The sequence below is a fragment of the Heloderma suspectum genome, chromosome 10, assembly GCF_057233095.1.
Source record: "Heloderma suspectum isolate Gila_16-S chromosome 10, 16-S_ref, whole genome shotgun sequence".
In the NCBI taxonomy this organism is placed as follows: Eukaryota; Metazoa; Chordata; class Lepidosauria; order Squamata; family Helodermatidae; genus Heloderma; species Heloderma suspectum.
Window position 1 is genome coordinate 34,697,060 of NC_139467.1, and position 12,966 is coordinate 34,710,025.

At 45.5% G+C, this 12,966-nt stretch overlaps 1 protein-coding gene across 1 annotated transcript in view; it reads right to left on the reverse strand.

Annotated features, from left to right (window-relative positions):
- The window catches only part of CLIC4 (CLIC family member 4), a 60,588-nt gene that overhangs the window by 25,147 nt on the left and 22,475 nt on the right, over positions 1–12,966 (reverse strand). Inside the window, exon 2 of the mRNA XM_084815883.1 lies at positions 2,009–2,118. Within this exon, the coding sequence (XP_084672009.1) occupies positions 2,009–2,118 (110 nt within the window). The remainder of the gene's footprint in view (positions 1–2,008; positions 2,119–12,966) is intronic.

Below are 12,966 nucleotides of genomic sequence, written 5' to 3' on the forward strand. Positions count from 1 at the left end.
TAGCACTACAATAACTCATCCTGTTGTCTGGAGATGGAACTTCCAGGCTGTCACAAAATTCCAGAGATGGAACTCCCATCTGATGGTAAGCTGGGCCAGGGGGGGGACGGGGGGACGGACTTACTGTTAACTAATCACAGCTATGCTAAAGTTCTCAATTTCAGTATTGTCTTCTATAGGCAACTCTTCTGCCCCATGGGAGGCAGGGAGAAGAATGTTTCCCCCTTTTTAGGAAATGAGAATTGTTATATACATTGAGAATTGTTACGAAAGGAATTCACAGAAAGTCAAAAGCATAAGTCATACTGACCTAGTCTGCACATAACACTAACCCATGGTTTGTTGCCCTACCCATGGTTTGTCTGGTAGACGATCGACCCAAATGTGGTTCGTTTTCTCAATCCCTGGGTTGTTTGTGTCCCTCCTCCTTCACCCACTCCCTCCCTATATCCTAAATGCCTTTGTGGCACGGTACTACTGTCATGTAGAGCGGCTGATATTTTTAACTACTCTTGCTCACCGCCTCTGTTCACTTGCAAAACAACCCATGAACAATCCATGGTTCTAACCTCATGATTAGGCTACTGCAATGCACTCTATGTGGGGCTGCCCTTGTGCCTGGTTGAGAAGCTGCAGCTAGAGCAGAATGCAGCAGCCAGGGTGCTCACTAGGAAACACAGCTATGCTCGCATAACCTGTGCTAAAAGAACTGCACTGGCTGCCTATTAGCTACCAAGCCATGTTCAAGGTTATGTTATTGTCATACAAAGCCCTAAACAACTTGGGACTAGCAGACCACTTTCCATTATATATACCCAGCCAACCTTTAAGATAGTCAGAGCCACATAATTCCTCGACAGCAGGCCTTCTCAGCAGCAGCACCTACCCTCTGGAAAACCTTCCCACGTGCAGTTCAGGGGGCAGAAATGTGGCATGTTTCAAACGCCACCTGAAAACGTCCTTGCTCACCCAGGCTCTCTCTAGTTTGTTATTAATTGTAATTAATAATGTTGCTCTACCTTACTACTCCTTTTATTGTTCTGTACTATTGTTGTAACTGGAATTGTTTTTAATAATGTATTTTAAATATGATTTGAATATTTATATGTGAACTGCTTAGGGATTTTATTATATTAAGCCATATAGATCACTAATAAATAAAATAAATGGTTCATATTGTAAGAACAACCCATGATTTAAACAACCCATAGTTCACAGCCCAACAACAAACGGTGGGTTCTCTTTCCTAGATGTTCGTGTTTAACAAACTATTGTTTGTTAGCATGGCTGGGTTCACACATCATAACAAGAATTCAAGAACCCGTGGGTTAAATCACAGGTTAGCATTATGTTCAAGTGAGGTCTCTGTCTGAAAATAGTGGTTCGTTTTTCCAATAGTCCAATAATCAATGTTATACAATTTTGAATGAAATTCTTGTAGCTTTGCCTCATCACTCATACACGAATATAATTTCTTAGTTTTAATGTTACTGTATATTCATACAGCTTATTTTCCTATTCAAGCTGGGGTATTGTTGTCAACTTCCAATATCATGCATAACACATGCATGCTGCAATTATTATATATGATATTAATACAGACAGTTTTATAATGCTTCAATGTGAAGTCATCACAGCAATTTGTCACATGGGATTTAACTTCTGTCAGTAACAATGAGAAAAGCTAGAATCATAACGTATGAAAAGTTGTGCTGGATCAGGCCAAAGGGCTATGTAGTCCTGCATTCTGTTGCCACAGTGGCCAGCCAGAAGCCAGTGGAAAGCCCACAGGTAGGACAGGAGAGCAATTGCATCCTCCCATTCATGTTCCTCAGCAAGTGGTACAGAGAGGCATACTGCATCAGATACTAGAATTAATATATTGCTATCATGACTAAAAGTCATTGATAGCCATATCTGCCATGAAAATTTAGAATTCTGCTGCATAGCAAAGGAAATTGACTACCAGATATAAAACTGAAGTTCCAGGAATTTGCATGTTTCCTACCTTTTCAAGTCAACCGTTGTAACACTAAAAACCACTCCTTTGAGCCACAGAATCATGAACAGTCTCTGAGAAAAAGGGCAGTTCCCTATGCTTTCACCATCACTGCCAGCCTGTGAAAAGAGAAAAGGACATTAGTAGAAGTGGGCCAGGGGTGCAGATCAGTCTTCTGACACTTAAATAGGCTCAGCAGACAGAGCACCCTTTCAGCCTTGCCCTGGGTAGCTCCATTGGAAAGAGAGAGGGGTCACGGCCATGTGTGGCATATTGTAAAGTTTCCCAAGAGAAGTGACTAGAAAATTAAAAGATAAAATACATTTTCCATTGTCCTTGGTACTTTCAGCTCAATAAGCAGTTTGCCAAGAACTCATCACCTACTGGGGTGTGCCATGGCTAGCTCATTGAAATGTCAGTCCAGGATGGCTTTTTCACAGTAATGAAAACAGTTTTCTGCATGCACCTAGAACTAGGCCTGCTGAACCGAACACAGCTCATAAAAGCCTCCACAAACCTTCTGTTTTTGCCACCTGTCTGAGGATGCATAACAGGGTGGTGTATTGAGCATCTGGCAAGCCACAATACATAGTTTGGGGGCTGTGTTTAGAAAGTGACACTTATAATGTGAAAGCTTTTGTGACAGATTTAGGACAAATAGGTAGTGGCTGGAAAATTACTGTGGCTATCCCAAGGAATAACCAGTTCACAAAACCAAAGGACTGGAAGGGATGCAAAATCTAGCTAAGTTCCTCCTCTCTATGTGCATTGACACACAACTTTATTCTATGAAACCACAAGTTCCAAAGTAACCACTTTCCGATTTCTATGCAGATAGGAAGCAAGAATAAACTGTTTTAACCAGATGTGCCTGCATATGTTCAGCAGGACAATCTAGAAGTCTCAGGAGAACAAGTCAAGCCACATTAAAGAGGAAGGCAGAAAACCTTCAGTCACACAGAGGAATTTCTTTTCAGACCTTCAATTAGAATAGATCCAAACTGGCAACTTTACTTCAATGTTGCACCCCAGCTCAAGCAAAACAAAGCTGAGGACTAGCCAGCCTCACCAGATGGAATATACATCTCAAGACTATCCTCTAGAAGTTGACCCAAAACTGACAACTAGTCTTAGTTGCCATTAAAGTGACATGTTGGGAAAGCTGGCTCATCCTAATCTATGGATCACATCATTAGGTCCATTTTACTTCAATGTATTTTCCATATTTATTTAAAAAAGCATTTACGATTACCACTTTAATACCAAGAGATGCAAAACTCAACAAAGTACCTTGCCCTTCCTGATGAGAGTCAGGAAAGGGCCATTACTGCTGCTAAAGGAATCCAGAGTTTATTAAATCCGTATTAAGCAGCTTGAATGCATAATTAGTTGGCAAATGTTTTATTACATCTAGTCTGGATGAGGTTAGAATTGAAGTGACAAGCAAGACAACCAAGTCCACAAACTTGAATTTCAAAATGTAACATTTGGCATAGGTGGTGATGGGGGGACACGGCAAATGAGCACAAGAGCGCAAGATCATCTGCTTGAGCGCTCTCACTTTAGCATTACTGTTTTCTCATTCTAAACTTATTTCTTGTCCACTATAATCTCTGAAATTGTGATCTGTGCATGTGCTATGTTGCTCTGCTTCTAGCATAGCAATCTGGATAACTGAAGGGGGGGTACTGTTAGGATGTTTCAGTAAGGAGGGCATCGGATACGGTGACAATCTTGCCTCTTATGGCCCACAATTCTGTAACGGTATAGTTTTGAGTACCAAATATTCTTGAACCATAAGCAATTACATCTCTCAAGAAAAGAGGAGCAACTTTTGTTTATTAACTTTTTATTTTATAACTTATTTTTATTACAAGATGGCACACATGGGTCCCCTCCCCATTTTATCCTTACAACAACTGAAGTAGGTTAGGCTGAGAGACAGCGATTGGCCCAAAGTCACCCAGTGAACTTTGTGGCCGAGTGAGAATTTGAACTTGGGCCTCTGACATGCTACCACTACATCACACTGGCTCTTTCCCACTGGCTTTTCATGTAGGATGTAATGTAGGGGAAAAGTGATTTTAATGCTGACCATTTGCAGATGAGAAGTGTTCTGAAGAATCCCTGGAAGCCAAAACTTGTTAAGTGGAATAGTTCTAAGCAGCATACTTCCAAAATAGTTTTGAAGCAGTGCAAGAGCCAGGGCCTGCAGGAGAGGCCACCACCATCACCGGGGAAGAGGCGGGCCTGCTGCTGCTGGGCCTGCTGCTGCTGGGCCTGCTGCCGCCGCCACCACCACCACCAGGCCTTCCCTGGAGACTTCTGCCTGGCAGACCGCCAGTCCCTGCAGGACCAGGCCCCCAGGTACCGAGCCAGCTGTGCTGCTCCACCTTCCCTCTCTGGAGGGGCTACATAAGGTGGCTGGCTGAGGTGGCCTGGGAGAGCCAGGGCCTGCAGGAGAGGCCACCACCGGGGAAGAGGCGGGCCCGCCGCCGCCGCCGCTGCTGCTGCTGCTGCTGCCGCCGCCGCCACCGCCGCCACCACCACCACCACCAGGCCTTCCCTGGAGACTTCTGCCTGGCAGACCGCCAGTCCCTGCAGGACCAGGCCCCCAGGTACCGAGCCAGCTGTGCTGCTCCACCTGCCCTCCCTGGAGGGGCTACATAAGCTGGTTGGCTGATGTGGACTGGGAGAGCCAGGGCCTGCAGGAGAGGCCACCACCGTCACCGGGGAAGAGGCGCGCCTGCTGCTGCTGGGCCTGCGGCGGCAGCAGCAGCAGCTGCTGCTGCCACCATCACCACCACCTGGCCTTCCCTGTGGACTCCGGCCTGGCATTATTTTTAAGGGGATTTTTAATTGGGGTGTGTGTGTGTGTGTGTGTGTGTGTTTGTTTTCCTTTTCCTGGGGGATTTTGTTATGGTTTTAGGGGTGGGTAGCCTGCCTGATAGGCGGGAGCAAGGGGGCATGTGTCCACCTGATGGAGGCAGTGGGGGGAGTGTTGGGGGCCAGAAGATACCGAGGCTGGGCGGCAGGCACTGGCGGAGCGCTAGGGGCAGGCCATGCCAGGTAAGGGGAACAAGGGAGAGATGTGTAGTATCTGTCCCCTGCTCAGGGCCTGTCCAGAGCCAAAGGATGGCTGGGGGAGGCGTGACCCCATCTTCTGGCCTTCGTTTGCTGCTCTGCAATGCCAGGTCTGTTACCCAGAAAACCTCCCTCATCCATGACATGATCCTGGATGAGGGTGCAGACCTGGCATGTATCACGGAGACCTGGCTGGCCGAGGCTGCTGCTCCAACCCTTGCAGCCATGTGTCCAGCTGGATTTTCGTATACACAGCAGCCGAGGGCTGGGGATCGGGGAGGGGGAGTGGCTGTTATCTACTGAGAGTCCTTGGTCTTCACCAGACCCCCTCTCCGGGAGACCAAGGTTGCTGAGTGCATGTACTGGAGGTTGGGCCCGAAGGGCAGTCTGGGGATTCTGCTCATGTACCGTCCACCCCGCTGCATGACCGACTCCCTGGCCGAGGTGCTTGAGGTGGTCTCTGATGTACGTGTACAGTCCCCTAACTTACTGGTGTTGGGGGACTTCAACGTACATTCGGAGGCCATCCTCACAGGAGCACCTCGGGACTTCATGGAGACCATGGCCTCCTGGGAGCTGCACCATATTCTAACTGGGCCCACCCATGTAGCCGGTCATGCACTAGACCTTGTGTTTGTTTCTGGAGAAGTGGGGAGTGATCTGGAAGTCGGGGGTATATCCACCACCCCCTTGTCATGGTCAGATCACTATCTGGTGACGTTGGACTTCTCGGTTCCACAACCCCTCCGCAGGGGTGGAGGACCCATTAAAATGGTCCGCCCCAGGCGTCTTATGGATCCAAATGGATTCCTGAACGCGCTTGGGGATTCTCTGGGGCATGCCAACGGCCACTCGGTCGAGACCCTGGTGAGTGGCTGGAATGCCGCAATCACTGGGGCATTAGATCAGGTGGCTCCGAAATGCCCTCTCCCCCTGAACAGGGCTCGGACTGCACCATGGTTCAATCCGCGGTTACGAGCTCTGAAACAGGAGGTGAGACGGCTAGAGCGCCGGTGGCGGAAGTCTCGCTCCAAAGACGATCAGACACGGACTAGAGCTGTATCTTCAGCCTATCACGTGGCGGTGAAGGCAGCAAAAAAGGAATATTATGCTGCCTCCATCGCATCTGCAGAGTGCTGTCCCAGGAGGCTGTTCCAAGTGGTCCGGAGCCTGGTCGGTCCTGTGGCTCCGGAACCACTGGAGCATTCTAAGGCCTCCTGTGAGGCCTTGGCAAGGCACTTTGCAGATAAAATGGATCAGATTAGGTGTGTTACTCTGCACGCTGTGGATACAGTTAGTGAGCAAGAGGCGGCCTGTGGCAAACCGGTTTTGTGGGATCGGTTCCAGCTTCTTCCTCCTGATGAAGTGGACAAGGTGCTTTCATCTGTACGGCCGACCACCTGCTTACTTGATCCTTGCCCATCTTGGCTCATTATGGGCTGCAGAGAGAGACTGGGTGAGGGGATCAAGGCGGTGGTGAACGCCTCCCTTGAGGAGGGAGTGATGCCATCAGCCCTCAAGGAGGGAGTAATAAGACCGCTCTTAAAGAAGCCCTCCTTGGATCCTCAAGTTCTGAACAACTTTCGCCCAGTCTCAAATCTGCCATTTTTGGGCAAGGTGATTGAGCGGGTGGTGGCGATGCAGTTGAAGGCACACTTGGAAGAAACTGATTATCTAGACCCATTTCAGTCGGGCTTCAGGCTTGGGCATCGGACAGAAACGGCCTTGGTCGCCTTGGTAGATGATATGGGGAGGGCTCTGGATAGGGGTGAATGCTCCTTCCTTGTTCTCCTCGACCACTCAGCAGCTTTTGATACCGTTGACCACGGTATCCTCCTGGACTGCCTGGAGGGGTTGGGCATTGGGGACACCGTACTGCGGTGGTTCTGGTCCTTCCTCTCCGGCAGGTACCAGAGGGTAGCACTGGGAGAGGAGGTTTCAGACCCGTGGCCACTTACTTGTGGGGTGCCACAGGGTTCCATCCTCTCCCCGATGCTATTTAACATCTATGTGAAGCCGCTGGGGGCTATCATCAGGAGGTTTGGGGTGCGGTGTCATCAATATGCGGATGACACGCAGCTCTACCTCTCATTCAAATCTTCAAGATTGGCCGTAGAATCCCTGTCCAAATGTCTGGAGACGGTGAGTGGCTGGATGGGGAGGAATAGGCTGAAGCTGAACCCTGACAAGACCAAGGTACTTTTGGTGGGAGACAAGAGGAGGCTGGGGGATGTTGACCTGGTGTTGAATGGGGTACGGCTACCCTTGAAAGACCAGGTCCGCCGCCTGGGGGTCATTTTGGACTCCCAGCTGTCCATGGAGGCTCAGGTGTCAGCTGTGAGCCGGACAGTGCTGTATCAACTCCATCTGATACGGCGGCTGCACCCCTTCCTTCCCGACCATCTGCTCCCATCGGTAGTACATGCCCTGGTCTCCTCTCGTTTAGACTACTGTAATGCGCTCTACATGGGGTTACCCTTGAAGATGGTTCGGAAGCTGCAGCTGGTACAGAACACAGTGGCTCGCCTGATTAAAGGCAGCCGCCTGCAAGATCACATCACTCCAGTGCTGAAGGAGTTGCACTGGTTACCAGTTGTTTTCCGGGCCAAATTCAAGGTGTTGGTTTTGACCTTTAAAACTCTAAATGGTTCCGGCCCAGCCTATCTTAAGGAGTGCCTCCAGCAACACCAGACAGGCCGCTTAACAAGATCAGCCTCGGATGGCCTTCTCTCTGTCCCATCAGCCAGGACAGCTAGACTGGTGGGGACGAGGGAGAGGGCCTTTTCTGTGGTGGCCCCCACTCTGTGGAACTCCCTCCCTAGGGAACTCCATCATGCCCCCTCTTGAATGAGCTTCCATCATGCATTAAAAACGTGGTTGTTCAGGCAGGCATTTGGGGTGGGTTAAGGTATTTTAGAAAATGTTTTTATTGTAGAATTTTATTGTTTTAAACTGTTTTTATTGTATGTTGTACATCGCCCAGAGTGGCTGGGTGACCAGCCAGATGGGCGATTAATAAATTTAATAATAAATAAATAAAAATACTGATTGGAAACCCTTCCTCCACCTTGCTTCCACTCTGAACTGAAATTGATGCCAGCTGCTCTTCTCTATTCCCAAGTGGTGGGTCCATTCCAAGAGTGCCAGTACCAGCATGCACAATAGTCACTACTACTCACTGCACTGGGGGAGGGGGAGAAAAAAGAAAAAGGAATGAACAGGCAACACAGGTAGTGTACTGGTGAGTTGCAAGTACACTTCATTTCTATATATGACCTCCCCTCTGCAATGTCAGGCACTGACAATCGTGCTTTCGATGATTATTACAAAGCTACTTGCTTATCCTGGCTTTTCCCAACCATTAACTTTCAATGTTATTGTGCTTTTATAATGATGTATTGTTTTATAATTTGTTGTAAACTGTTTGGGAATTTTTTAAATATCTAGGATCCCCCTTGCAAATGAAAGACAGACAGATGGGTTCAGAGATAGAAAAGGATTGGCCTGCACTGACCATTTTTTTCTACTACCACCTATGGCAGTTTGAGAGTAAAATTTTAATTGAGCATTTGCCTTCAATTTAACATAGGCAATGTTTCAGAAGATGTGGAAATACCACCTCACCAGAAGAATAGTTTGGATCCAAAATATAATCCAGATCTAGATCCCGATATGAAGACTTCAGGAAGTCACTCTGTTTCTCTGCAGTCTTTACCCCATTTGTATTCCCCAAACAGTCCTAAGTTATTCTGAGCACACAGTAAGAAGAATGTTGCAAGAATGCCAAGAAAAATTTGGCTTCAGCACTCAGAAAGTATTCTGCCATGCAACTGCTTGCATTCAAGAGCCATTTTTCCAGGATTCTGTGTCCAGGATTCTACACAGGAGAGAGAATGCAACTGTGACAAGCATAAGGCTCATTAGCATCAGTTTCTCAGAAGGACATATCAAGGAACAAAACATTAGTTTTTAAAGTATGGTTAAATGAGACTTAACAACATCAGAGCCTTAGCAGCCTAAGAAATGCCCAGAGGAGAGTCCTGTTGAGACTCAAAATTAAAAGGATATATTTGGAGGTTAATGAAAAGACATGCTCAACAAGCAGTTTTCGATGCATAAGATTAAGAAATAGTACAACAGGAGAAAGACTACGTTTAAAAAGTCATTTTATAAAAGTATCTATGCCTGAATAGTAATGAAGAAAGTTATATTATATACATTTATACAGCTAGCAGTACATTTTAGCATAGTTACTTTCCACATTTTATATCTCAATCCAAAAGTAAGATCAAAAACAAACATCATTCCTACTATGGAAAAGGAAAATGCCTGAACATTTCCTGGAGGAAATTACCTCTCAAATTTGGGATCCTGCCACTTCCATGATTTAGTCATGCCCTCGAGCTCACAATGGTTAGTCCAGAGGCAGCATAAAGTTAGACTATAGGCAAGTAGTTTCAGCAGCTACTAGACCACCAGTGACATGAGTTGGGTTCTAGTTCTAATCATTTGGCAGAAAAGGATGAAAAGAACTTATCTACAATAACAGGGTGCTGGGATTCAGTTGTAGGGAAAATGTCCTGCTACTGAATTTCACCATGAGGCTGAGTCATGTAGATATTCTCCCAGCTGTATGGCAGCTGGTCATAAATGAACAGGTCCCAGATGGGTAGGAGAATTTTTTAATAGCGACTTTAAAATGATTCCTCCCCATGTGCTGTGTTTAGTATCTCAGGCCTTCCTCCAGATTCTTTAGCTGCACAAAGCACAATTCTGTAGTGGCACCCACCTTGTGGAGTGCCCCAAGTGAAATCAATCAGAACCTGACTCTAGGCTTTTAGATCAAGGATGGGCAACTTGTGGCCCTCCAGATGTTTTGGCCTACAATTCTCATCAGTCTTAGCCAGCATACTCAATGGTGAGGAATGATGGGAGTTGAAGGCCAAAACATCTGGAGTACTATATGTTGCCCACCCCTATTTTAGATGGTCAGTTAGAACATTGCTTTAAGAGGGCCTTTTTGGCTGATTGTTCTCTCATTCCATTGATGCTTTTCTCTTTAATGATCATTGTTTTATTAACTGCTGCTGTTTTATGAATTATTTTCTTTTATCGGTTATTTTTTCATTGGCTTGTTATACTAATTCTGTTCTTCTGGTAGCTGTTCAAGTAATACTTGTTTGATAAATCTTTTTATATATTATATTTTGTTTTAATCTGTAAACCACCTTGAATTCTCTTTTTTTAAGGTATACATTTTAAAAATATAACTAAACCTGAAAAACAGGAAAAATTCAGAACCGTAGGAGTTGGCTCTAGACACTAGTTTGTAGCAGGAGTCAGTATAAATATAGGCAGCAGCACATTTTAGGACCTAACACCTCATGTTTTCTGCACTGCTTGCTACTCATTAACACCCCCCCCCACACACACACACACACACACACTATTAATCCTCCCACTTCATATTCATATTGAATATGAATACAAAGGCTTGTTATGACAGGACAAACATTGATGTCCTGTGCAATCACTGATATGGAATAAAATTGGCTCTAACCACAGATGATCCTGCTAAAACCTTCAACAAGCAAATGCTCCCAGGGAAGGGGTTGAAGAGGATGTAGAGAGAAGCAGAAGAATTTTACTCAAAAATTATTTACATACAGTGGAACAAATACTGATTTGGATGTGACAGACAGCTTCAAACCCCTGGCTGCCTGTGAAGCTCACGTGCCTCAAGCAAGCCATCATCTCTCAGCCGTATCACCCAGCAAAATAAGATACTAAATGCTCACTACTTGAGTTTTGTTTTGTTTTTTAAAAAAACTGGAAACTTAATACATTTTTTAAAGACATGCTTGTTGTTGTTCAGTCGTGTCCGACTCTTTGTGACCCCATGGACCACAGCACGCCAGGCCTTTCTGTCCTGCACTCTCCCCCGGAGCATGCTCAAGTCCATATTCATTGCATCAGTGATGCTATCTAGCCATCCCATCCTCTGCCGTCCCCTTCTCCTTTTGCCTTCAGTCTTTCCCAGCATCAGGGTCTTTTCCAGAGAGTTTTCTCTTCGCAGTAAAGACATGAACCATGAGACTTTTGAAGTGGGAAAGAAAAACTGAAATAAAAATGCAACTTTACTTGAACCCACAGTGTGGCAAGTACATTAACTATGCAATCTTGTTTGCCATGATTGCCTCTCCTTGAGCCATGCCTCTTACCTTTGAGAATTACATCTGTTTTAAAGGCAATTGCCATTTAAGACTATATGCAATTTTCCACAGAAACTTAAATATAGAAGGCAGAGAATATAGAAGGAAATTATACAATTTAGGAATGCAGCATAAAGCTGGATTCTCATAGGTGTGATTGAGCAATACACCCAATCTCCCCTCCCCCACTTTTGTTTCTGGAGATACAATTACTCAGTAGTCTATAAATACGTGTGGCATGTGGCCACACAAGCCTCGTGTGGCGCAGAGTGGTAGGAGGCAGTATTGCAACTGAAATTCTCCCCATGACCTGAGTTCGATCCCAGAGGAAGCTGGGTCTCAGGTAGCCGGCTCAGGTCGACTCAGCCTTCCATCCTTCCGAGGTCGGTAAAATGAGTACCCAGCTTGCTGGGGGAAAGGTAGTCACGACTGGGGAATGCAATGTCAAACCACCCCCCTACAGTCTGCCATGAAAACGCCAGCGAAAGCAGCGTCCCTCTAGGGGTCAGTAATGTCCCAGTGCTTGCACAGGAGGAACCTTTCCTTTCCTATAAACACAGGCTTCAGCTATGTACCAACTTCAGTTAAAATGTGGAGCAAATATGTGATACAAACTCTAAAATACCACTATGCTGGGCACAATTACACAAGCCAGTTAACTAAATTAATGAAATCATATTCTAGAAGCATTCTTCTGTACCCTGACTTTAGTGAAAAGTGGAAACAGGAACCTAAGGAAAGTATGTTTAGCCCAAGAAGAAATTGCCTGAATGTCCTAATCAGACCCACCCCACTTCCAAATGCTAATTTCAGTGAGAATGCCTTGAAATACTTCAACAACATTAACATTCTTAGCATTTTCTATATGGCAGGGAGGTAGTGCCAAGGCGTTTGATAAGGGGGTGGAAGTATTTCTCAAGTGTTGAATCTCACCCATACTGAATGAGGTAGACTCTTAGAAAATGTAAAACTTACCACTCAACAGCTGACTGATCTCTGCTTAAGGCTAGCCAAGCTACTGCTATTATACAAAGCCAAAATATTTTCAGGTTTTAAGACATCTCTGCTAAGAGCAGGCATCAAATTATGAAAGTGCAAGGAGTTACCCATCCTGTGACTTAATATAAGATGTGCCAGATATGTGTGTTCTTTTTAAATGAAGTGCCAAGTTCTCGCATCGATATGGCCATTTTCAGCTAGCATGAATTCAGAGTAGCCTCCCTCCCTCCTTCCCTGGCTATACCATTCTTCTAGCAACTCTCCAAAGCTTTCCATTAAGTTACAAGTGACATTAACATGCCTTCGCTTAAGCCAGCTATCCTTTTATTTCTTCTACAGAAGACCACCTCATGCATGAATCAGCCTGCAAAAATATAGTCAAGGAATAGAACAAACTAATTGCTCAGGTTGAGTTCATGCTGGTAAATGTAATCAAGAGGACTTCCAAAGGGCTTTATTTCTCCTCTTAAATTTCTAATCCAGATTACCAACTAGTAAGGTAGAATTAAGCTTTGAAATAACTTCCAGATCAAAGTCTCCCACACACCTTTTTTTTTAAGCCATTAAAACTTAATACCAGCATTAGAAAGGATATACAAAGGATGCCAACAGAAAACAAAACCAGCTACAACTATCCTCCAGTTCTATCGATTCACGTATATACCAATAAAG